This window comes from Macrobrachium nipponense, chromosome 44 (assembly GCF_015104395.2).
Source record: "Macrobrachium nipponense isolate FS-2020 chromosome 44, ASM1510439v2, whole genome shotgun sequence".
NCBI lineage: Eukaryota > Metazoa > Arthropoda > Malacostraca > Decapoda > Palaemonidae > Macrobrachium > Macrobrachium nipponense.
The window spans coordinates 32,089,326-32,115,692 of record NC_087221.1 but is presented as its reverse complement, the minus strand read 5'-3'; the positions used below and the strand labels follow the sequence as shown (position 1 = coordinate 32,115,692).

Below are 26,367 nucleotides of genomic sequence, written 5' to 3'. Positions count from 1 at the left end.
AATAAAAAGGACCTTACCTGTTTACGTCTCAATGCATCCAATGATGCCGCATCATCATCATGTGACAGTAAATCTGATCTGCCATCACCTCTGTAATTTGAAGACTTTTCACGGTCTAATTGTCTTTGATACCTATGAAACAAAAACAATGAATTTAAAAAACAGCAAATAAACACTCTTAAGGGCACATAGCAACATGAATTTTCACTAACTTTTTCAGGTCATCAAAAATTCTGAAAATCTTGAAGCAAAATGGAACACATACAAGTTTTAATTCATTATTATTGATAACAAGATACGACACATTTCCTACCTGGCACTCTTCAGGCCTCTATGCATCAAGGTGGCTTTTTGTACAAAAGGCCTTGTTTTTATTGAAAAATAACTATGATTTTAATAGTAAAAAAGGTAGAGTATGTATATCTATTGCTCACTTGTCTAGCAACTTTCTCATTCCCTCATGGAAGTCTCAGTAGAATGTCAGAAGTTTATATCATATGGTTGTAAGTGCTGCTTTCATGAAAGATCAATTATATCTAGTTTTAATCAATCAATTAAGGTGTCTAAGGAGACATCAAACAGCAGTAGCAAGAACTATAAACGTTGTATATTATACTGTAATAATCACTTAAAATGTATGTCTATCAGTGTTGGTAACCCACTGTTTATGGTTTTCAAACAAATTAACACAAATATATTTGATATCCACACAGATTTTTTAAGGGAAAAGCACAAAACTCTTATAAGGGATGCCTCTAAATATAGTTGCTATCAATTGAAAAATAACCTCAGTAAAGCTTTCATGAAAACAAAGATGTGCATATAGATATAAAGCTTTTACAAACATGATCCAGAGTAACTTACCTAGCTACTTCATTCTGATATCTCATCACTTTGCTGTTCATATTATTCCTGTAGTCCACAGGTGCTTTCTTGGACTCAATATCCATGTCAATTAATGACCCACTAGCATCATTAAGCATCCGCTCAATCTCAGAGAGTAACAATTTTCTTTCTTCTTGACCATTACATCTACTTAACCCAAACTGAAAATAAATTATACTACAAATTTCAAGGAAGACATAATACTTGCCAAACTTATTAAAGGTACAACAAAACAAAACTATCGTTAATTCCAAATACGGGTGAGTAATTGATTCCAAGTTCATGTCCAAATATGTATGGGTTAAATGATTCCAAGTCCATGATCAAGTGTGTGGGAATTGATTACTAGTCCATATATAAACTGAAAAGCACAAATAACAACATTGCCTATATATATTATACTTTTTGACAACCATATAAACCTAGAATAGTGTATTTAAAAAAAAATCAAATTTATGTTGGTCCCCAACATAACAGATTATCAGTTCAAAGCACTTGCCCCTATGTACACTGAAGTTTTCATACCATAACAAGGCCTACTTAATATATGCTTCCAAATTACACAAACCTTTGATAACGATTATTCTAAACATGAAGCAATCACAAAAAATAAATAAAAAATTATAAAAATGCCTACAGCAGGGGTGTCAAACTCATGGCCCGTGGGATGGTCTTAAGTGGCCTGCAAGGTGCCAAGAGATTTTTCAACTCGAGCTACTATGACTGTTAGAGCTGAGGAAAATTTAACTAAAGTTACTAAACTGTTAAAACGAGACATAATAAGTTTTACCTTTCATTCATATGACAATTTATTAATTTATTTCATATTATAATTGCTGGCAATAAGGCTCTTTTATTGCAATCTTAATAAATTAGTCATAAGGAATAAGGAATAAGTAATTACCAAATCTTTGATGGTCCTAGAGACTATAACATATTGCATAATTGGCCCTTGAAAGGATTTGAGTTTAACACCCCTGGCCTGCAGTAAAGTCCTGTGTGTACTTGTTCTCTCCCTGTCACACCTATGATGTTATTCTTAACACTAAATATTTCACATTCACAAACATCATGTGATTAAAAAAATGGATCATTGACCTCAAGGATGGATGATTTTCTATTACAGTATCATACTGTACTTATACTGAGTGAGCATATGACTTCCATGAAGAGACCGATCTGGTTACGTATTAAAATTTGGCTATAATGCCAAGCCATCTGGCACTTAGGTCAGTGAATAGAGGGAGTTGGACAGCAAGATGGAAAACATAAGAGGGAATTGAGTGGTTGGACAGCAAAATGGAAAAATGGGAGTGCAAACAGTAGCTAAGTAAAAGGCTAGAAAGTGGGGCAGCTTGGGGCTAAAGGGACAATGCAAACAGCCTTTAGTATTGGATATGTTTTCCACACCTTATATTAATCACTAACTTGTGTAACTCCTGAATGTTAAGGCATACATAAATGTTCCTGATTTATACCAAGTTCTAGTACTTGGAATTTTTACCCATACTATCACTGTGTACTTGTTCACACATTCTACTTTTCTAAGTGGTTCAATTACTTTGACATCTGCTTCCTAACAACTATCTACATACAGCCAAACCTCAGATTTTGTACGCCCCGGTTTTTGCACAATTTAAAAAATACTTTTGGGTGTCTGGAACTCATTACGTAATTGGATTTTCATTATTCCTTATGGGAATTATTGCTTTGGATTTCTTATGTTTCAGACTTCGTGAGACGTTCTGGAATGGATCACGCATGAAAAATGATATTGTTATGATACAATAAAGTTTTATGCATACTTACCTGGCAGGTATATATATAGCTTATCCTCTTGACGCACTGGCAGAATTTCAAAACTCGCGGCAACCGCTAGTACACTGGTAGTTCAGGTGATGGCCACCCCGTTCCCGTGGCGCTGGTACTTGGAACTATTCCCGTTTTCCTCAGATTTTCTCTGAACCCTGTCTCCTGAGGGGAGGAGGGTGGGAATTTAATTTTCTGGGCTCAGCTCGTGTCGGCCTATGAAAGGATCCTTAATATCATTCTTTCTAGGCAAAATTAATCTAAAATTACCAGAGAAAAACAAAATTAAGAAAATGTCAGTAAAACTGACTCGCTCACTCTTTAAAAGAAGTGTCGGTATGAGAATAGGGGCGAGTGAGAACACTACCACGAGACATTCACCAATTAGACCTTCCAATCAGAATCCCCACAAGAGAGAGCTGATACTAACGGGCGATGCGGCCGCTACTACTACTACTAGGGGACGCCACGGACAGCAGCGCCCCTAGCGGCATCCTTAATTATTAGCGCCAAGCGTCATACGCATTTTCTTGCTTGTGTACTATTTTCTGGATTTACCTCATCATCCGTTATGGAACGTGCTGCCATCGCAACGGCTAAGTTAAGTGCCTCATAAGTAGTGTTTTACCGTATTTTAGTCTTCCAGGAACCAGTATTTTCCTTCTAATAGGTCATATACGGTTTCCCGGTCGACTCGTGGCGGCGCCATGCTGCCTCATTAAGAATTCCCGGTCTTCCATACTGGGACTTCTTATACTTATGGGCTTACTATATCACGTTCATCGTTTTTTTACATCGCCTTTTTAGCTAGGTTAGCCCATTTACCAATTCTCTTAGTTTGGTATTTAGGGCTATTCTGTGTTCTAGCCCAGCATCCCGGCTCTTGCTCTTCATCGGCTATCGCTGGCTCCGAGTAGGCTTCTGTTCCTCGGAACAGTTTGCCCCTCCTGGGCTTCTTTTTCTTCTACTAAAAGTGTCTTTTCCATCTACGATGTAATTTTAGTTCTATTTAGGGTGTTAGGCTAGCCTAGGTGCATGTCCCATGTATTGGTACAGCCTGGTTCACGTGGCCCTTTCACGGTTGTGTTGCTATCGCGGCTTAGGCCACTTGCGGTCACGTGTTCCATCGCACCTTACCCTTCCCCTTCCCTCCCTACCAGGTATAGGGAGGGGTCTGGGGGACCCCTTGGTTGCCATGACAACCTCAGTTGCCTTCCTCCCTCCCTCTCTGAGGAGGCCAGGGGTTCTCCCCAGCTGGGGTATAGGGCGACCACTTATCGGGTACCGGGTCACCGAGCGGGTAGTTGTTGGGACGGGGAGGAGTAGGCCACCCCCCCCTCTCTCTCTCCCGCCGTGTTACGCCGAGAACCCTCCCCCCCTCCCCAGTTGCTCAGCCACCTTTCCCCCACTATAACGAACGGAGCCTTCCGCCGCAGCCGGGGCACCTTTGGTTATAGATTGCTGGCTCCGCCAGCGGGCGGGGTGGTCACTACTAGTGGTCTATTGCTTGCCTACTATATCCTTACCTTTCTCCCCCGCTACCGGAAGGGAGCTTGCTTCTTACCCGGGCACTCTTCTAGTAGACGGGGGGGAAAGGTTTGACAATTATTTTGTTATTTTTAAGGATATACCCTAGTTTTACGATGAATTCTATAATTATATTTATTTATATGTATACCATCTCCGCCGTTGTCCGTCGTGGTTTCATTTTCACCACCACACCTGGTTGGATTCTATCTCTTGTCTCCGGCGTAGCCTTGGACAAACCAACCATCTTACTACCACACGTATTATGGCGGGGCTCTGGTTTAATCTAACTTTCTCGCTCCGGCACCAGCGGAGCAATTGTTAGGCTGTAAGTGTTCTCCTGATACTTATGTATCTTTCCACTTACAGGCTACCAACTGTCAGGTCCTTGGGTGCAATGCGACATTATACGACCCCTGCGCCCACGATGAGTGCAGGTCTCACGCTCCGTGTGCCACGCCTTACAACGACATGATCGTCTGGCACCCGGAAGCCTGCGCCATCTGTTACGACCTGGTCAGTCAGCTGGTGGAGGGGGTAAGTCGATTATAGACTTTTTTATCGTTTTACTAACAACACTTAGTCATAAGCTTGTTAACCCCGCTCCGCCATTAGAAGCTTCATTTCGCCTTCTCTTTCAGGCTGCCGGTGTGAGGGAAGTCGCCCTAGCAACCCTGAAAGCGTGGGTGGGCGGCTTCGAGAAGAACGCCGCCAAAGGCCAGCCTTACATATTGGACAAGAAGCTGGCCATTCAGATCTTCCCCGGTGGCAAGTCAACAGGGTATGTTGACCCCATATCTGCAGCCCCTCTCATAGCCTCCATCCAGCAGGAGATGCAGCAGTCTTTCGGGGTCGTGGCCACGCAAGAGACGGTCCCGGACGTCGCAACCTTGGACCTTAATATTGAGCCTATGGCGGTAGGTGCTGAGGATTTGTTGGTTGAGGTAGGTGTGTCGGGTGCCCAAGGTCTTTCCTTGGGCGCTCCTGGATCTTCTCCTGTCCCTTCTTCTACTGCTTCTTTCCAAGGCTTTTTGGGATCTGAGATCCCTACCCGCTCTCCCGCTCTCTCTGTACCCCAAAGGTGAAGGGACAGAGAGAACCGAAGACCCTTGTTAAGACGACTTCTAAAAAGTCGTCGTCGTCTTCTTCAGCTAAGAAGTCTTCGACTTCCTATGCTGACGCGGTGAAGGCTAAGCCGAGCTCTTCATATTCAAAGAGCTCTAGAAGCAAGTCTTCTAAGGAGAAGGCTCGCGCTCCCGCTGAGCCAATGCCTTCTCCGGCCTCCACCGCATCCACTCCGGCAACGCCGGTTGGAGTAGCGGGACATAGCACCTTTGATCCCACTGCTTTCTCAGCAGTGGTGATGCAACAGGTAGGTGAGATGGTTGGCTCACAAGTCTCCGCCCTAGGAACAAAGTTCGAGCAGATGTTCGCACAACTGTCGAGCACTCTGTCTCAGTCGGGCCAGTCCATCCAAGATCTCTCTAACAGAGTTAGAGAGAATGAGGACCGAGTAGCTGGGCTTGCTCAGGTCTCCTCTTCCAGTCTCCCCAGTAGCAAGTGCTGGTATTCTCCAGCTTCCACCTTATGAGTCGCTACCAGCTTTCTCCATGGAGAACCCATGGAGAGTGGCCGCTTATGCTCCGTTCAAAGATGGTATGATCTCTGTCCCGGAGTGTGGAACTCGAAGGATTGAGGACTTCGAGTTTATCCTCCGGGATTGACGCAGCCTTTCATTGGTTATGCTAGGCTGACCGTAGCGGCGCTCACTAGGAGGACAAGATCTCCAGGGAGAACGTTCTCTATAGTAGAGATCACGCTCAACGCGAATGGGTTCACTGCCTTGAGGACTGGGAGTGTACCAACACCAAGCTCCAGGCTTTCAAGAGTCCTTTTACTATTTTTGCGACGGAGGAGGAGGCTTCTCTTCCGTTCGCTACAAAAATAGTAGAAACGACTCTTCAGGCAGTCCTCAAGGATGAGCCCATGCCACAGCTGAGGGAAGCAGAGTCTACTTCTCCGCTCTTCCCAGCTTTCGGAGAATTGTGGGAGAACTTGCCTGCCACTTTCACGCTTGGTAAGCTCAAACCGGACTGTGCTATGGACCAGTTTGGCGAAAAGCTTCCAAGGCTGCCTGATTCCTTGATTCAGGCAGAGTTCGACGCTCGAACTAGGTTTGGCAGGTCCCTCAATTCTCTGATTATCACAGAGATGGCTGCTCTCTCGTATGGCACGGAACCTTTGTTTAAGATTCTGGCCAAGTCCCAGCTTCAGACGGTTCAGACGGATGCTTTCGACTTCTTCCCAAGCTAGGAGGAATTGCCGAAAGCACGTTCTGCAGGAGTCACTATTAGGCACGAACCTAATAGACTCCTGGCTTCCAGCATGTGGGGAGCGGATCTCTTCCCAGAGTCCGCTGTAAATGAGGTACACCACAGGGTGCTAGGCTCAACCAGAGCCTTAGAGCTAGGTGGGGTATCTCATCTAAGAGGAAGCAAGAATCCGCCCCCGCTGCTGGTAAGAAACCAAAGAAGTCTGGTAAAAGGTTCCAGCCTTACCAGAAACACCAGCAACAGCAGCAATTCGTTCAGGCCGTCCCGGTTACCCAACAGGGACAACCTTCTACATCCAAGCAGACCCAGCCCATCCTCCTGCTGTCTCCTCAGTCACAACCCTCGACCTCCTACGCACTCTTGCCGGCCTTCAACCCTATGTATGAAGGTCAGGCTTACCCTCCCTTTAATAGGCAATCGAGAGGTAGGGCCGAGAGGCCACTTTCGCCAGCGTGGCACAGGAAGGGCGGCAAGGAGTAGGCAGTTCAGAGGAGGGCATGGAGGTCAACCCGCCCATCAACAATGAGGCTCCCCAGGTAGGAGGGAGGGTGTTCCTCTTCCGTCACAGGTGGGGGTTCAGCAATTGGGCACAGAGCATAGTGTCCAAGGGATTGGGTTGGAGTTGGATCAAAGATCCCCCTCCAATCAAATCATTCCGCCAAGTACCATCAAAGGAATTGACAGATTATGCGGAGGAACTCCTTCAGAAAGGAGCTATTGCGAGAGTCAAGCATCTAAAATTTCAAGGTCGCTTATTCAGCGTGCCAAAGAAAGGCTCAACAAAAAGAAGGGTAATCTTAGACTTGTCAAGGCTAAACTCTTTCATTCGTTGCGACAAGTTCAAAATGCTTACCCTCTCGCAAGTAAGGACCTTACTTCCTCGTGGAGCCGTCACATGCTCCATCGATCTTACAGACGCATACTATCATATCCCTATAGCCAGACACTTCCGCCCATTCCTAGGATTCAGGCTAGGAAATCAGACATTCTCATTCAAAGTGATGCCCTTCGGTCTGAATGTAGCCCCCAGGGTATTCACGAAAATAGCAGAAGTAGTTGTGCAACAATTGAGAACTCAGGGAATAATGATAGCAGCATACCTCGACGATTGGTTGATCTGGGCACCAACAGTCGAGGAATGCTCCAAGCCACCAAAAAGGAAGTTTCATTTTCTGGAACATCTGGGGTTCCAGATAAACAAAACGAAATCCAGACTTACTCCGGAGTCTCGTTTTCAGTGGCTAGGAATCCAATGGGATTTGTCTTCCCACAATCTGTCAATTCCAGTGGCCAAACGGAAAGAGATAGCAAAGTCTGTCAGACATTTTCTCAAATGCAAGCAAACATCAAGGAGAAGCCAGGAAAGAATCCTAGGTTCCCTTCAGTTTGCTTCAGTGACAGATATCCTCCTGAAAGCAAGGCTGAAAGATATAAATCGAGTTTGGCGATCGAGAGCAAACGCCAAATCTCGAGACAAGTTGTCAGTAATTCCACAGATCCTTCGCAATCAACTCCGTCCATGGACAAAAGTAAAGAACTTGGCCAAGCGGGTACCCCTTCAATATCCCCTTCCAGTGTTAACCATTCACACGGATGCCTCCCTGTCCAGGTGGGGGGGATATTCTCAGTTCAAACAGGTTCAGGGGACTTGGTCAGTTCAATTCCGCCAGCTCCACATAAACGTTCTGGAAGCAATGGCAGTATTTCTTACCTGAAGAGACTTCTTCCCCAGAAAAAGTCTCATCTAAGACTAGTTTTGGACAGTGCAGTGGTAGTTCATTGCATCAACAGAGGAGGGTCCAAATCCAAGCATGTGAACCATGTCATGATAGCCATCTTTGCCCTAGCAAACAAACACAAATGGCATCTGTCCGCCACTCACCTGGCGGGGGTAAGAAATGTGATAGCAGACGCCTTGTCCCGGTCAGTCCCTCTGGAATCAGAATGGTCCCTAGACGACGGGTCATTCTGGTGGATATGCCGGAGAGTCCCAGGTCTCCAAGTAGATCTCTTTGCCTCACAAGCGAACCACAAGCTCCCTTGCTATGTGGCCCCCAACCTGGACCCTCTGGCTTATGCCACGGACGCCCTGTCGTTAGATTGGAATCAGTGGAGAAAAATTTATGTTTTCCTCCAGTGAATCTTCTCTTGAAAGTCTTGAGCAAGCTGAGGACTTTCAAGGGACTAGTAGCCCTGATTGCTCCAGACTGGCCCAAGAGCAACTGGTATCCTCTGCTTCTGGAATTGGGTCTCCGACCTCAACGGATTCCCAATTCCAAGCTGTCACAATCAGTACAAATGAGGACTGTGTTCGCTTCCTCAGGAATTCTTCAGACCCTAACTTTATGGACTTCATGAAGTTTGCGGCTAATAAAGATGCTAACATTGATCCACAAAACATCCTCTTCCTAGAATCAGATAAGAGGGAGTCAACTATTAGACAATATGACTCAGCTGTTAAAAAATTAGCATCCTTCCTGAAAGAATCAAACACTACAACCATGACAGTTAATTTAGCTATATCCTTTTTCAGATCCTTGTTTGAAAAAGGTTTAGCAGCTAGCACTATTACTACTCATAAATCGGCTTTGAAGAAGATCTTTCAGTTAGGTTTCCAGATAGATCTGACTGAATCTTATTTTACGTCTATCCCTAAAGCCTGTGCTAGACTTAGACCTTCTCAAAGGCCTACTGCAGTCCCATGGTTCTTAAATGATGTCCTCAAACTAGCATCAGATACTGACAACTCATCTTGTACATTCACAATGCTTCTTAGAAAGACATTATTCTTATTAAGCCTAGCTTCAGGAGCTAGAATTTCAGAACTGTCGGCTCTATCCAGAGATGCGGGTCATGTGGAATTCCTCCCCTCAGGAGAAGTTCTGCTTGCTCCGGATCGTAGTTTTTTGGCTAAAAATGAGGATCCTCTTGCAAGGTGGGCCCCTTGGAAAGTCATCCCACTTCCGCAAGACCCTTCTCTCTGCCCAGTATCAACTTTAAGAGCCTTTCTATCTCGTACATCCTCAAGATCCTCAGGTTCTCTCTTCATGAGAGAAAAGGTGGTACTTTATCAGTAAAAGGTATTAGGCAACAAATCCTTTACTTCATTAAACAAGCCAATCCTGATTCATTTCCAAAAGCACATGACATCAGGGGAGTAGCCACCTCAATTAATTACTTTCAACATATGAACTTTGAGGATCTTAAAAAGTATACTGGATGGAAATCTCCGACAGTCTTTAAACGTCATTATCTAAAGTCCTTGGAATCTTTAAAATTTTCTGCAGTAGCAGCGGGAAACATTGTTTTCCCCTGATACTGTATAGTAGTCGTAGTATAGATCCAGGTCTCCTCTCTACCTATACCTAATCCAACATGCCTCACCCTATCGCCATGCTACTCGGATATTCTAGCCTTAGCCGCTGAGATCATATTAGTGGATTGTCCCTTATTTTTTTGCTAGGGACATCCACACTATGTACTGATAATGTACTTCAGTGTACCTACCCTTATTTTTATGTTAGGGTAGGACACAATGTGTTTGTATATTTTGTATATAAGTTATCTAAGTAAATCTATTTTGTTAAATTACACTGCATTTTTGTACTTCACTATGTTTACTGTAATTTTAAGTACTTTACATTACTAACTTTCTTTTATGTCATTGTTTAAAATAAGTTAGCCTTAAGTACTTAGTTTATATGCTGTAATAACTGATTTATTTATATTATATCCCTCATTTTATTTCAACTGTTTTTCATTTGTCCCTTTTTTCCCCTTTTTTTCCCATCTGTCTGTTTCTCTGGTACTCTTTCATAGGCCGACACGAGCTGAGCCCAGAAAAGGGATTTTGACGAAGGAAAAATCTATTTCTGGGTGATTGGCTCGTGTCGCCCTATGAAACCCACCCTGTATTGATTGCACCCCCCCCTGCAGGACAAGATGTTCTTAGATTAAGGATGACCGCTAGGGGCGCTGCTGTCCGTGGCGTCCCCTAGTAGTAGTAGTAGCGGCCGCATCGCCCGTTAGTATCAGCTCTCTCTTGTGGGGATTCTGATTGGAAGGTCTAATTGGTGAATGTCTCGTGGTAGTGTTCTCACTCGCCCCTATTCTCATACCGACACTTCTTTTAAAGAGTGAGCGAGTCAGTTTTACTGACATTTTCTTAATTTTGTTTTTCTCTGGTAATTTTAGATTAATTTTGCCTAGAAAGAATGATATTAAGGATCCTTTCATAGGGCGACACGAGCCAATCACCCAGAAATAGATTTTTCCTTCGTCAAAATCCTTATATATACCTGCCAGGTAAGTATGCATAAAACTTTATTGTATCATAACAATATGTTACTGTTATAATACAATTAAGTTTGTTCATACTTACCTGGCAGATATATATATAGCTGTATTCTCCGAAGTCCGACAGAATTTCAAAATTCGCGGCACACGCAGTGGGCGGCCAGGTGGTAGTACCCATTCCCGCCGCTGGGAGGCGGATATCAGGAACTATTCCCATTTTCTATTCATATTTTATCAGTGCCACTGTCTCCTGAGGGGAGGTGGGTGGGCACTTTAATTATATATATCTGCCAGGTAAGTATGAACAAACTTAATTGTATTATAACAATAACATTTTGTTCATGAAACTTACCTGACAGATATATATATAGCTGAATCCCACCTTCGGATGGTGGGAAGAGACAGAATAGGATTTTTGGGAAACTAAATTAAGTAGACGATATACATCTTGGTTCCTCACCTGTTAGCATAGCCGACTTCGTGATTTGATTACTGTCACCAAAGTCTGCTTCTGCGTTACTAGAGTTGCCAGCGAGGTAGAGACCTGTAATGCTGGTGCGCTCTAGATGATCTGTCAACGGGGGCGTGACCACAATGTGACTAGACCATATGACCATACTTCTGAGGGCAACGAAGCTAAAACCACCACCTGACCTAACCTATCCAAGTTAGTTCCATAACTTCTAGGCTAAAGAAAAGGAACGCGCCTCAAGCGACCAACCCTTCAAAGTTAAAAGCATACCTATCCCTTTTCTATAGGATAGGATTCGTGTTGCTTGCTGCCCCCAATAATATATCTACGGATATGTATGGTCCTAGCGACTTACAGATCTGAAATGTCGTCTTCACATCCCGTCGGGATGTGTAAGCGAACACAGAGTTGCTTCGCTAAAGCGTGGCACTCACGGATGTTACTGAGTGTCATGCTCTGTTGAAATGCTTCCGAGGCCGCGCCCTCACCTCTTGAGCATTCATATTAAGAAAAAATCTCAAATCTTTATGCAAACATAATGAATGAGACTTCTTAAAAGAACTCCTTGACTATAATGCCAGGGTGTTCTTGGACATGAACCAGTCTGATCTTTTACGGAACACCGCAGATTGTCCGTTGACCTCGACTTTCTATAGTTTTATCAAGATAAAACTTGAGAGACCTGACAGGGCACAGGACTCTCTAATGCCCTTGCCCAATAATTTGTGCCATACCCTTGGTCTCCAAGCCTTCGGGTCAAGGGTTAGACAGGTTTTCGTTTTTATCAAGAACGGAGGGCTTAGAGGACAGACCGCATTATGTCCTTTAAAGCTAAAACCTCTGATGATGGCTAAAACCTCACTAACCCTCTTTGCCGTGGCTAGAGCGGTAGAATGTTAGCCTTTCTGGTCACGTGTATTAAGTTCGCAGAAAGGATAGGTTCGAAATGCTTTTGGCATCAGAAACTCAGACTACGTCTAAGTTCCATGCCAGAACCTGCGATCCAGAGAATTTCAAGATCTCCCCAGACCTCAAAGATCGTGAAGCTTTGTTGTTTGACAGAACCGAATCTCTGAGCCTAGAGGCCGTCAACAACATATTTGCATATTCTACATAGTTAGGACTTCTAGCTTATCTCATACTTCATACGGAAAGATAGAACCATAAAGAAATTCACAGAGGTCGAGGTGGAGGAACAGTCATTTCTCTCACTATCTCCAGAAACGGCCCCCATCCGATTGAACACTGAAAATAGGCAGCACTGCTTTGCCTTGGCCAAGGAAGAGACTGCCATTAATCTTGAAGATCTTATCGCTTCTCGATAGTCTGAACGCCTTCAGACTCAGAGAGGAGAGATATTAGATACTTCACTAAGTGACGATGTTAGATTACTGTACACCGATTCTCTCGGGAAGGGTCTTTGGACAATTCTCTGAATTACCTGACCTCTGTGAATCCAACCTCTTAGAGGCCAACATGTGGAGACTAAAGCTAATCCTCTAGGATCATGAATAAGGGAACAACTAAGAGGAAGCTCCTTCGTCTTCAATATTACGAAAAACTTAACGAAAGGACGCCCTCAGTCTCTCCTCAACTTTCGACATACTTCTAAGTGAGGATTACTCAGACGTCAGTAGTTGTTGCCTTCGATCGAGAAGATGCGCACGGACGTGCACTAGTTTAACGAACCTCTTGAGGATCGTTACGTTCCGTGCCCAAGCCCATAACCAACTCTCTCTTCTTGAGCTATGAGAGAGCTGAGAAATTATCCGAGATGATTTGGGCCACTCGATCCAAACTCACCCTTCGAGGAACTGGAGAGCCGACCAGTTTGGCTTCCAATTCTTTCAGACAATGTGCCAGAACATCTGTTCCTCTGTTCGGATGTCTGGCACCCTCTCGCTATCACCCGAGGTGATCCTCAAGCCGTTGAGAGAAAATTAGAATTATTACTAGATCTTTGATGTTATTCCAATTTCTTCGTGAGGAAAAAATGTAGAGGTCTGAATTGCTGTTTATTCAGGGAAACAAGCTTCTCCAGCGAGGAAATGGTCCCCAGCAAACTCATCCATTCCCTCACTCAGCCTGCTTACTTCCCTAAATAAGGCTGCGCTTTGCATAAGCAGGAGAGCATTATTATAGTGCTATGCCGCGGTAGATTCGTACAGAATTCTGTTACCGTGCGGTAAACCCGCACCGAACAAGTATAAGAGATATCTTGTTGAAATTATCTAAGTAAATGGAAGGCGTGTTCATTCAAGATTACTAGAAATTTCCTCAACCCGAGGCTAAAATCCATGATTGTAGGGCAGAGAGACGGCTTATTCAGCATTCCCGCAAGGGAGGAGACGTAAAACCAACCGCGCATGTCACCGAGCTAGCCGGTACTGCGTAGATCACAGTAACAGCAGCCTTGTTCATCGTCTCGCACTATCTGCCTGAGTTGCCAGCTACTCCTTTTACGAAGGGATAGGTATGAAATTATCGAGCAAAAGGAAACTCTCAAGCAGGCATATTTAAACGAAACAAAATTCGCTAAATACAGAAGCTGAGTTGGTGTTGTCGTAACAATACCTGAAGAGTTGTTCTTACTCCGAAAACTCTTGGAAGGTTGAAGGGAGTGACAATTAAATACATTAGAACAACAGTTCTTTCGGCTTCTATCCGCAGAGGTAAATACGATATGCGTTATATGACTTGACCCATGCGTTAGCAAAATGACGCAAAGATAAACTACGTAAGTATTGTAGTAATTTGAACATCGAATTCTCTACTACATCTTTCCTCGATGAGGAAGAGAGAAAGAAAGGAAAACGACTGTCCACGTTCTAATGAATGAGACTTTTTAAAAGAACTCCTTGATTCTTTGCCAAGACTCTTGCCAAGAAAAGGAGTAATATTCGAATAGAGATCATCAAGAGAGAACCGAGGATCGAAAAGGACCGTTCAATGTTCTTATGATATTGGACATAAGACTTCCTGGATCTAGTCTACAAGTCTTTTTCTTACTCCCGGATGAGCCTCTGAAAATGAATGAAGCTCTTCCGAAATTTGTTAATGAGTTTATCCGCCTTACGATAAAAACGTTAAAATCTATGTCAAAGAGAACTACCCACATTTATGAGGGGTCCCCCACTAAAATGACAAAACGTATAGTATCTTGACAATGGGGAAAACGTCCTTACTTGACAAAAACAATTGGCAGTTTGCTAATAGGGGAAAACCTTTAACATGACCGAAAGTCACCCAGGAATCCGAGTATATAATCTTCCCGATTCTCAGAGAAATCGATGAAGAGGCAAGAGGGATCGAAGAAAAAATTCGGGTATGTCTCTCCGCTAACTCGAATCCTTCTTTAAAAATTTCTGTAAAGGAATGTCCTGTGGAGAGTCTTGAAAAAACCTCCTCTTGACAAGCGTTTAGAAAGCGTCAAGCGTCCTAAGAAACGTCCTGAACAGCAAATAAGACGCTGTCTACAAGTCTTTTTCTCTCCTCGCAAAGCGTCCTGTCGAGCTTCCACCGAAGCGTCCTGGCGAATGTCCACAAAAGCGTCCTCATAAGCGCTGAAGCATGCAAGGCCGCCAAGAGGCGTCCTGGCGAGCGACCTTGCCAACATCTCATGTTATGACGAACCGCGTTTGCGGATGACGTTGAATATTTTCAAGGGACGTCCTCATGCGAGTCTCCATGGAGAGCCGCACGCTGCTCCTGAAGTGTGTGAACACTAAAGGAAGACGTACGGCTTTCGTCTTCAAGACGGGCCTTAAAGACCTTCCATACCTTCTTACAAAGACAGTGGCCGCCTGTGCGGCAACTTGCGTCTTAGTAATGCAAAAGAACATCTCCAGAAACGCCCTCAGCACAGGAACGCCGAGCGTCCGAAAGACACCCTCGCAAGGTGCTTGCCGAGCGTACTGGAGAATGTCTCTACTTATAGGACGTCGAGCACCTCCAAAAGCTTCCTCACGTCTAAATTGCCCTTCTTATGCCGAACCAGAGACATAAGTTGTTTGACTGTGCAAAGGCATCTTGCCGGACGTCAAACTTATGCTCTTTCGAAGTAAAGCGAAACGTTACATAACGTATACGGAGAGCCATGAGGAGAGGAGACGAATACTGAGTTGCTCCTCCAAAAAGGTGGAATCAAGAATGTCCTTGATTACCATATTCTTTTGGAATGCTAGCGAGGTTGAAACAGCTCTAACTTCATGAGCGTTCACTCGCAGGAGGCTCAAATCACTCTTCTGGCAAGATGAATGAGCCTCCTTAATAATGTATAAATGAGCGTTCACAGGTCGCAGGATAGCTCAAATCAACTCTTCTGGCAATATGAATGAGCCTCCTTAATATGTCCCTTAGGAAAAGAGCCAGTGCATTCTTCGAAAGGGTAAGATGTGGTCTCTTCCTGAGCACCACAAATTACCCGAGGACCTCTTACTTCCTTCGTTTAAGTAAATAAAATTTGAGAGCCCTGACAGGGCACAGGACTCTTTCATCCTCTCGTGACGAGAGCTTCTTAAGGAGGCGCGAGTCCTTCCGAGAGCTCCAACCCCTGTGTGGGGAGGACGCCTCGGAGGACGAGAAGCAATCCTTCAAGATTCGTGCACGTGCTCGATCTTCGGCAGCCTGGGAAGCGACAACAGGACCTGCCGAAAGGAAGCCAGATCAGCATGAAAAACCCGTAACCCTCCTTCGGCTTTTGACATGCCCTCTCCCTGGTTTCCTGGGAGTCCGACAGAGGTCTAGGCCTAGAGGCGTTATGGGGCCGATCTGACGTTCCCTCCTGACGAGAGAGAGGACGTGAAGCGTCCTCTTCTCTAAAGCTTCTTAGAGGGCGCGAGTCCTTCCGAGAGCTCCAACCCTTGCGCGGGGAGGACGCCTCGGAGGACGAGAAGCATCCTTCAAGATTCGTGCACGTGCACGATCTTTAGCAGCCTGGGAATCGTCAACAGGTCCTGCCGAAGGGACGCCAGATCGTTGGGGAGCCCCCGTAACCCTCTTGCGGCTTTCGACATGCCCTCTCCCTGAGTCCTGGGAGTCCGACAGAGGTCCAGGCCTAGAGGCATTATGGGGCCGATCTGACGCCCCCTCCACAACACAAGGGCACTACACTTCACAACACTGATTGGAGAGCGAGCACTTAGTCTAAGATTACTTGATGTAATCCTCTAGCAAGACACTCTTCTAGGCCCGTAAGCCATACCACAGGGTTAGGCAAAATAAAATCTACAGTTAGAAGGTTCATTATTTCTAACTTCTGTTTACTGTGGAGGAAAACTCCTGATTCTAACACGCTCTAAAATGCGTACATGAATCCTACTTCTTCCGTAATCAGTCACACATTACACTAATTACATTGAACTTATGCAAAGAAAACATGTAAACGTCATATATACTAAGCGAGTGTCTACCGAAAGTTCCGGTAGCCTCACCTTACCCCATGCAGACAACAAAGTCTGAAACTAGGCTAACTAGCTTCAGACATCAAATGCAATGAAAAAATTTACGATAGCGTATGCCTAGCCACAAATCCAAGTCAATAATCGAAAGAATAATTAGGATACTTAAGCGGCTAATGAAGTTTCAAAATCCTAGGCGGAGGTCTGTAAACAGTTGTTTACCGACCGGCGACAGAAAAAATATGAATAGAAAATGGGAATAGTTCCTGATATCCGCCTCCCAGCGGCGGGAATGGGTACTACCACCTGGCCGCCCACTGCGTGTGCCGCGAATTTTGAAATTCAGTCGGACTTCGGAGAATACGGCTATATATATATCTGTCAGGTAAGTTTCATGAACAAAATCATTTTTATGCATGACACTTACCTGGCAGGTATATATATAGCTGATTGACACATTTGGAGGTGGGTCACAGACAGCAACATCGTCATAATTCAAAAATTAACTAATTTTTAAAATTATTTATTAAGTTCCTTACCTGCTAAGGTAGCTGACTTCGTAGGTCTTGCCTCTTAGCCTGCTAAACCTTAGTAGCTCTCAACTAGGATGTGACCTGTTTGTTGAGAAAGCTAACAACAAGGGTCTGACAACTGGACATGACCAATCTGCTGACAGAGAACCCTAGCCCTCATTTACCACGGGCATTCATGCTAGGAAAGTTAGTCACCTGAACCACACACACATACAATAATAAACACTACACCAAAAAACTGAGCTGGTATTAACCTTCTCAGACAACCATAAAAAACACTATAACCTAATTAAAATAAAAACCTAGCATGTTATTAGGTTATGGGGTGGAAACTCCTTTGCCCAGTACTTTACCTGAGGATACGTACGGGCCTAACATTTGACAATTATCAAAAGTTGTCTTCACGTCTCTAAGGTAATGAGAGGCAAACACAGAGTTTGTCCTCCAAAACGTCGAATCTATAATGTCCTTGAGGGCTAAATTTTTCCTGAATGCTAAGGACGTAGCTACTGCTCTCACCTCATGAGCTTTAACCTTAATCAAGCCGAAGCATTCTTCCTGACAAAGTAAATGAGCTTCTTTAATGACTTCTCTTACAAAGAAAGCCATCGCGTTTTTAGACATAGGTCTAGTAGGATCTTTAACAGAGCACCACAGAGAACATGAAGTCCCCCTAATGCTTCATGTTCTTTCTACGTAAAACCGTAAGGCTCTTACTGGGCAAAGAACCCTTTCTTGTTCTTGACCTACTAGATCAGCCAGTCCTTCAATCTCAAATGATCTAGGCCACGGATGCGAAGGATTCTCATTCTTTGCTAAGAACTCCTGTTGAAAAGAACAAACTGCTTTGTTGTGCTTCCAACCTACTTGCTTGTCAATAGCTTGCAGCTCGCTAATCCTTTTAGCTGTAGCTAAGGCTACTAAGAAAATAGTCTTCGTTAGCTCTCGCAAAGACGAACTGCCCATAGGTTCAAACCTATCCGTTTCCAAGAACTTGAGAACGACATCCAAATTCCAAGAAGGAGTTCTGCAAAGTCGATCCTTCTTTGTATTAACCCTTAAACGCCGGAGCGGTAAATAAAAAATGACTCCCGTATGCCGGAGGGGTTTGAGAGTGAGCGCGTAAGCGGAAAAAATATTTTTTTCAAAAAATCACAGCGCGCTTAGTTTTCAAGATTAAGAGTTCAATTTTGGCTCCTTTTTTTGTCATTGCTTGAAGTTTAGTATGCAACCATCAGAAATGAAAAAAAATTATCATTATATCATATATAATGCGATATATGATAGCGCAAAAACGAAATTTCATTTATAATTGTATTCAAATCGCGCTGTGCGCAAAACGGTTGAAGGTAACAAGTTACTTTTTTTTCGTTGTAATGTGCACTAAATTGCGATCATTTTGATATATAACACATTGTAAAACGATAAAAGCAACACAGAGAAAATATTATCACAAAATAATGCATGAATCGTAACGGCGCTTACGTAAACACATATTTTTTTCAAAAAATTCACCATAAATCTAAATATTGTCCTAGAGACTTCCAATATGTTTCAGAATGAAGACAAATGATTGAATATTACTATACTGTAAGAATATTAGCTTACAAATGCAGTTTTCGACCATATCTGACGAGCTAAAGTTGACCGAATGTCGAATTTTTTATATATATATATGCAATTATTTCGGAAATAAGAAAAGCTACAACTTTCAAATATTTTTCGTTTTATTCTACATGAAATTGCGCACATTTTCATATATAAACTCTATGAAATGCCTAATATGAAACGGAGCAAATATTCCGAGAATGGGACTTACGCATTTCGGAGATTTGCGGCGGAGAATCCGCGCGCGGAGGGAAGGAAAGGTTTTTTTCTTTTTTTTTTTAAATTCACCATAAATTTAAATATTGTGCTAGAGACTTCGAATTTGTTTCACGATGAAGATAAATGACTGAATATTACTAGACTGTAAGAGTTTTATCTACAAACTGCGTTTTCGACCGTTTCGGTAGAAGTCAAATTTGACCGAACGTGGTTTTTTTTTCTATTTTATCGTGATTTATATGCAAATATTTCGAAAATGAGAATAGCTACAACCTTCAACTATTTATTGTTGTATTATACATGAAATTGCGAACATTTTCATATATAAAACGTTATGTAACGGCTAATTTTAAAAAATGGTGCAAACATTACCACAATCGCACGTATGATTTTTTCGGAAGAGTTACCGCACGGACGTAAAGAAAATGTTATTTTTTTCATAAATTCACCATAAATCGAAATATTGTCTAGAGACTTCCAATTTGTTGCAAAATGAAGGTAAATGCTTGAATATTACTAGAATATAGGCGCTTTAGCTTACAATTGCGTTTTTCGACCATTTCGGGTAGAGTCAAAATTGACCGAAGGTTGAAAATTTGTCACTTATCATTTTTTATATGAAAATATTTCGAAATTGATAAAAGCTACAACCATGGGTTTGTTTTAGTTGTATTGTGCATGAAATTGCGCACATTTTCATATATAAAACTTTATGTAACGGCTAATTTAAATGGTGCAAACATTACCACAATCGCATGTATGATTATTTTCGGAAGAGTTACAGCGCGGACGTAAGGAAAAAGTTTTTTCATAAATTCACCATAAATCGAAATATTGTGCTAGAGACTTCCAATTAGTTGCAAAATTAAGTTAAATGATTGAATATTACTAAAATATAAGAGTTTTAGCTTACATTGCGTTTTTTCGACCATTTGGTAGAGGTCAAAGTTTGACCGAAGGTTGAAATTTGGCACGTTATCATTATTTATAGAAAAATATCTTAAAACTGATAAAAGCTACAATCATGAGTATTTTTTTGTTGTATTCTACATAAAAATGCGCACATTTTTCATATATAATACTCTATGTAACGGCAATTTAAAATGGGGTACAAAAATTATGTCAAAGTGACGAAATAATTTTCAGAGATGTGTCACAGATACTTTTTAGTGCGGCAAGAAAGAAATTCGCGCTTGCGCGCCTGCGTAACGATTGTAAACAAAACAACACCTTGATCCGTGAACTCCCAGCATCCCCCAAGGCGCGAGATTCAAGAGTTTTCGGCTGGTAGGCCTAAAAGTATTTTTCCGCGAATTTTTAAAAAAACTTTTGTATGTCGACATAAAATACGTCCAGTCGGCACCCGAGAGACAAAAAATGTTCGACGTAAAATACGTCCAGTCGGCGTTTAAGGGTTAAAGATCTGAGAAGATCTCTAAGATCTGCGTCGTTGGACAGATCTAAACCTCTGTGTCTAAACACCGCAGACAACATACACTTATAACCTTTAATTGTCTGATTAGCCAAACCCAGTTCCTTCTTCAGATACAGAAGGAAATCTGCAATTTGTGTCACAGAGGTACTGGATGAAGAAATCTTCCGATTCTTACACCATTTACGGAAGTTCTCCCACTTCGACTGGTACACTTTGATAGTTGATGGCCTTCGTGCTCTTGCAACTGCCTTCGCTGCTTCTCTAGAAAACCCCCTCGCTCTGACAAGTCTTTCGATAGTCTGAACGCAGTCAGACCCAGAGCGAGGGTGTTCTTGTGGAACCTGTCAAAGTGGGGTTGTTTGAGAAGATCTACTCTCGTGGGTAGACTTCTTGGAGAATCCACTGTCCATTCCAGTACCTCTGTGAACCACGTTTGGGCCGGCCAGTATGGGGCTATCAGAGTCAGCCTTGTTCCTCGACTTTCTCTGAATTTTTTCATTACCCTTCCTAAAATCTTGAACGGGGGAAATGCCTACGTATCTAGACCCGTCCAATCTAGTAGGAAGGCATCGACTGCGACTGCAAGAGGGTCCGGGATTGGAGAACAATAGTTCGGTAACCTCTTCGTCGCTGCGGTAGCGAAAAGATCCACTACTGGTGTGCCCCAGAGCTTCCACAGTCTCTGGCATACTTGAAGATGCAACATCCACTCCGTGGAAAGCACTTGTCCGTCCCTGCTCAACAGGTCCGCTCTGACGTTCTTCTCTCCTTGAATGAACCTGGTGAGCAGGGTGACGTTTTCTCTCTGCGACCACAGAAGAATCTCCTTCGCCAAGTTGCAAAGGGACAACGAGTGGGTTCCTCCTTGTTTTCGTATATATGCCAGAGCTGTGGTATTGTCCGCGTTGATCTGCACCACTTTGCCGCTGATCCACGGTCTGAACGCTTTCAGAGCCAAGAAGATCGCCATCAGTTCCTTCCTGTTTATGTGCCATGCCTTCTCTTCTTCGTTCCAAAGGCCTGACTCCTCCTGAGGGCCCAGCGTCGCTCCCCAGCCTGCGTCTGACGCGTCGGAAAATAATATCCGGTCTGGGTTCCTCTGCTGGAGTGACGTACCCTCTGACAACCTCCCCGGAACTAGCCACCACTTTAATTCCTCCTTTATCTTTGAAGGAATTGGAAACCGAAGGAATCTGGTTGCGATCTTCTTGGCCAGACTTCGTTCAGAAAGAACTGTAAGGGCCTCATGTGAAGTCTCCCTAGGGAAATGAACCGCTCTAACGAAGAGAGTGTCCCCAGCAGGCTCATCCACTCTCTCGCCGAGCATTGGTCTTTCAATAGGAATTCTTGCACTTTCGCAGGCACATGGTCTGCCTTTCGGGTGACGGAAAAGCCCGAAAAGTCACTGAGGATATCAGAATCCCCAAATAAACTAGCTCCTGAGAGGGGATCAACCGTGACTTTTTCAGGTTTACCATCAGACCTAGCTGCTGAGTTAACTCCAATGTGATGTTCGTGTCCTCCAGACATTGCTGTTTTGATTGTGCTCTTATGAGCCAATCGTCGAGGTAGAGAGAGACTCTGACTCCTAACAAATGAAGCCACTTCGCCACATTCGACATCATTCTTGTAAAAAATTTGAGGAGCCGTGCACAGACCGAAGCAAAGGGCTTTGAATTGATAAATCCTGTCCTGGATCACGAATCTCAAATATTTCCTGGACCTTGGATGAATCGGAATATGGAAGTACGCATCCTGAAGGTCCAGCGTTACCATCCTCCCCTGGTCGTACCGCTGCCAGCACTGAATCGTTCGTCTCCATCGTAAACTTGGTCTTTTCTACGAACAAGTTTAGCTGACTTACGTCCAGTACTGGCCTCCAACCTCTGTGACTTCGGTACTAGAAACCGACGGTTGTAAAAACCTGGGGATTCGTGATCCAGAACCGGTTCTATGGCCCCCTTTTCTAACATGCTGACAACTTGATGCCAAAGAGCCTCTCTCTTCTCTAAATCGATGTAATGAGCCCCTAGGGCTCTCGGAGCTGTAGCGAGAGGTGGTTTCTTGAGAAAGGGGATCTTGTATCCTTCTTTCGCTACCTTTACAGACCAAGGATCCGCTCCTTTGCTTTGCCAGACTTCCCAGAAGTCTAAAAGTCTGGCCCCCACACAAGTCTGGAGGACTTCTGACTCATTGCTTGGTTGAGGTCTTCGAACCTCTTTTGGCTGGAACTCTTTTCCCTCTAAATGCTGGTCGGGAAAAAGTCCTACCCCGAAAGGGCTGCTGTGATGTTCTTGTATCCTTCGGAGTCTTCTTCATTACATTAGAAGGTAAATACTTCCTTACAGAAGACGTTAGTAGATCCTGAGTAGCCTTCTGAGTGAGGGAGAGCGAGATGTCCTTAATGATATCCTGAGGGAAGAGCTGTCCTGAAAGAGGAGAGAACATCAACTCCGACTTTTGCGCGTTCGAGACTCCTTTAGCAGCGAACGAGCACAAAAGATGTCTTTTCTTCAAAACGCCTGCTGTAAAAAGTGAAGCCAATTCATTAGCTCCATCTCTCAAGGCTTTATCCATACAGGACATGAAACTTCTCGGTAACTCGGATTCTGACGAATCTTCCATCTCCGAAGTCCGCGCCAGGGCCCCAACGACCAGTCAAGAAAATTAAAAACCTCAAAAGTCGATAGATAACCTTTGAGTAAATTGGTCGAACTCTGACGAAGGAAGTCCACCAAACACTTTGGCTGAATGTAAAAGCATGTCTACGGGAGCTGTCCACTATGTTGGAAAAGTCTCCTGGGAGGAGGCAGGAACTCCCAGGCCAAGACTTTCCCCCGGTAGCATACCAAACACCAGACTTAGAAGCCAACTTGGCCGGAGGAAAAGAAAAAGAAGTCTTCCCCGACTCTCTCTTCTCCTTCAACCACTCATTTACGCGTTGAAGGGCTTTCTTGGCCGAAATAGACAAAGTCATTTTCAAAAAAGACGATTTCTTGGTTGTCTTCGTCTTCGAAAATTGAGACAAAGGCGATGGCGGGCCTGAAGGTTGAAAAATGATATTGTTAAGATACAATAAAGTTTTGTACATACTTACCTGGCAGATATATACTTAGCTATAGACTCCGTCGTCCCCGACAGAAATTCGAATTTCGCGGCACACGCTGCAGGTAGGTCAGGTGATCTACCGCCCCATGCCGCTGGGTGGTAGGAATAGGAACGATTACCGTTCTAGAACCAGATTTTCTCTTCCACCTGTCTCCTGAGGGGAGGCTGGGTGGGCCATCAATCGTATATATCTGCCAGGTAAGTATGTACAAAACTTTATTGTATCTTAATAATATCATTTTTGTACATGGAATTTACCCAGCAGATATATACTTAGCTGATTGACACCCTTGGTGGTGGGAAAGAGACAACTATTTACTGAATAGACAGATAAACAACATACGTTGTAGGTAATAAATAAATAAAACCTTGGTTCCTACTTATGATCAGGAGCGGAAGACTCCATGGCTAATGCCTAGGAATCTGCTTCGCCTCAAGAGCCTCAGCGAGGATGTGACCTATGGCTAAGAGTTCTTGTGGGTCTGTCGATGGGTCTTATCCATTTACTCGACAGAGCCTCTTACATGACAATATGCCTATGCCTAGTGGCATAATTAAGGAGCACAACACCGATCCCGATCACCTGATCCTAACACGAGGGTTAGTGCTTAAGTTGAAAAGAGTTATCTGCCAACAAAATCCTTTCAAACAACCCAAAGAAAAAACCCGACGTTAAATAAAATTTAACTCACTAGTTAAGGATCAGTATCTGCTCCCTATCTCAGCAATGTATCCGCAGACACGTATCAACCAAGAGAGAAGGATCCCTCGAAGGTTATCTTGACATCCTTCGGATAATGGGAAGTCAACACAGAGTTGCATCTCCCGTATGTGACAGCTAATATGTCCTTATGACATATTGTTAGGGAAAGAACAAGAATTCGGAAAAGCTCGCACTTCATGCGCTTTTAATTCTCAGCTGTTTGAAGGAATCATCAATGCACTTATCAAGTGCTTAGGAGATCACAATGTCTCAAAGAAGGCCAGGGCGTTCTTTGATATAGATCTCTTCTGGGTGAAGCCGGGGAGCCTGGCTAGCGCTTCGTGCCTGGCAGGCGCCTAGCGCCTGTCTAGCGCCTCGCGCCTGGCTGGAGCCTTGCGCCTGAATGGCGCCTAGAGCCTGGCTGGAGCCTCGCGCCCTGGATGGCGTCCAAATCGCGCCTGGCTGGTGCTGAATTGGCTCCTCCTTCCTGGCTAGCTGCCTCGCGCCTGGCTGGAGCCTTGCGTCTGGCTGGCGCCTTGCGCCTGGAAGGCACCTGGAGCCTGGCAGAAGACTTCATGATTACTGTCTATGAGTCTGCATGCCTCAAGAGTTTCAGCGAGGTAGGGACCTATGACTGACAAACCCTTCTGGATCATGTCAATGGGGGCTAGCCCGCTTACATGACAGAGCCTTCTCGGATCGTGCCAATGGGGGCTGACCCACTTACATGGCAGAGCCTTACCTGTATCATATCAATGGGGACTAGCCCTCTTACATGACAGAGCTTTAGGTTTCTCTTACTGGAAGGAGCCTTGCGCCTGGATGGATCCTCAATCCTGACTGGAGCCTAGCCTTGAAGGAGCCTGGCACCTGGATGGCGCCTGGCTGGCTTCTAGAGCCTGGCTGGCTCCTAGAGCCTGGCTGGCGCCTCGCGCCTGGCTTGGCTCCTCCACACTTGCTGGAGCTTCGAGCTTGGAAGAGTCTCTAGGCTGTCTGGCGATGTCCACATCGGACACTCTTATATCTGTCCGATTTGTTCGCCTCTGGCGCCAGGTTGGAGGCCCGCTCCTTCTCAGTATCCGACCATGACAGAGTTCCTTGGAACTGTCCGCCTCTGGCGTTTTTCGCCTGTATTGGCATTTGGCGCCTGGCTGGCGCTACATTGTCCGAGAGTCCTGAACAACCACATAGTTTATCAGGAGACTGGAGAAGGGTGGAAGAAATTCTTCCCCTTTGAGCTTTTGGCCCCTGGCAAGGGGAGGTGATTTAGACAGCTACACCCAGTAGACGACAGGATATCTAACAAAACGAGAGAGAAGAGTCTTCCTCCGAGGAGGATCCTTCGTGAACACTTCTTTTGCTAACGAGATCTCTTCTTACATGTTGATGAGGTTCCTCGTTGCAGAATCTTCCCTATCCTTGCCCGAAGGAAGGGAAGGAGTCTGGAAGTCGAAGGAGAGACTGAGCTGAAATTGGGCGGAACCCTGATTTCTAGCTCTTATTGTATCCTTCTGAATACCTTCTGGGAAGCATTTTGAGCCCTCATCGCACCCCAAAGACTCTGTAGGCAAACGTTTAAACCATCTCTTCTTCTGTAGATGAAAATGTAAGTACCCTGCCTGGGCAACGAAACTTGTATCTGAAAGCGTTGCGTCAGGAATAGAGGGATTTAGTTCTTTTGCCAGACATACTATGCTGGCAAGAACCTATTGCCGAGTCTCCATTGAATCTGATGCGAGATTCCAATGCACAAAAAAATCACTTGTCTTCTTGGTCGTTTAGGGGCTAAGTTTAGGGCAGAGAAACAAAGAATTCCTTCATAAACTTCCTCAAAGAAGTTTGATGAGGAGCAGTTCCATTTTGTCGGAACACGGAATCTGTGGCCACAAAAAGATCCCATTCGAAGTACATGATATCCTACTCTTGTCGTATTGCGGTATCGTATAAGATCCCGAAGATCTTAATTCTCTGTTATCTCTAATTCTCCTTGTAGGAGGACAGAGTATAAGAAAGCCTTTTACTGCGTTCTTTGATAGCAGA

The 26,367-nt window shown here is 44.2% G+C and overlaps 1 protein-coding gene across 9 annotated transcripts in view; it reads right to left on the bottom strand.

Annotated features, from left to right (window-relative positions):
- Positions 1-26,367, bottom strand: part of LOC135204148 (vesicle transport through interaction with t-SNAREs homolog 1B-like) — a 68,486-nt gene that overhangs the window by 5,519 nt on the left and 36,600 nt on the right. For all 9 annotated transcript variants that reach the window (XM_064234176.1, XM_064234171.1, XM_064234174.1 and 6 more), the window contains 2 exons: positions 865-1,046; positions 18-132 (listed from right to left, as the gene is read on the bottom strand). In XM_064234176.1, the coding sequence (XP_064090246.1) occupies positions 18-132; positions 865-1,046 (297 nt within the window). The remainder of the gene's footprint in view (positions 1-17; positions 133-864; positions 1,047-26,367) is intronic.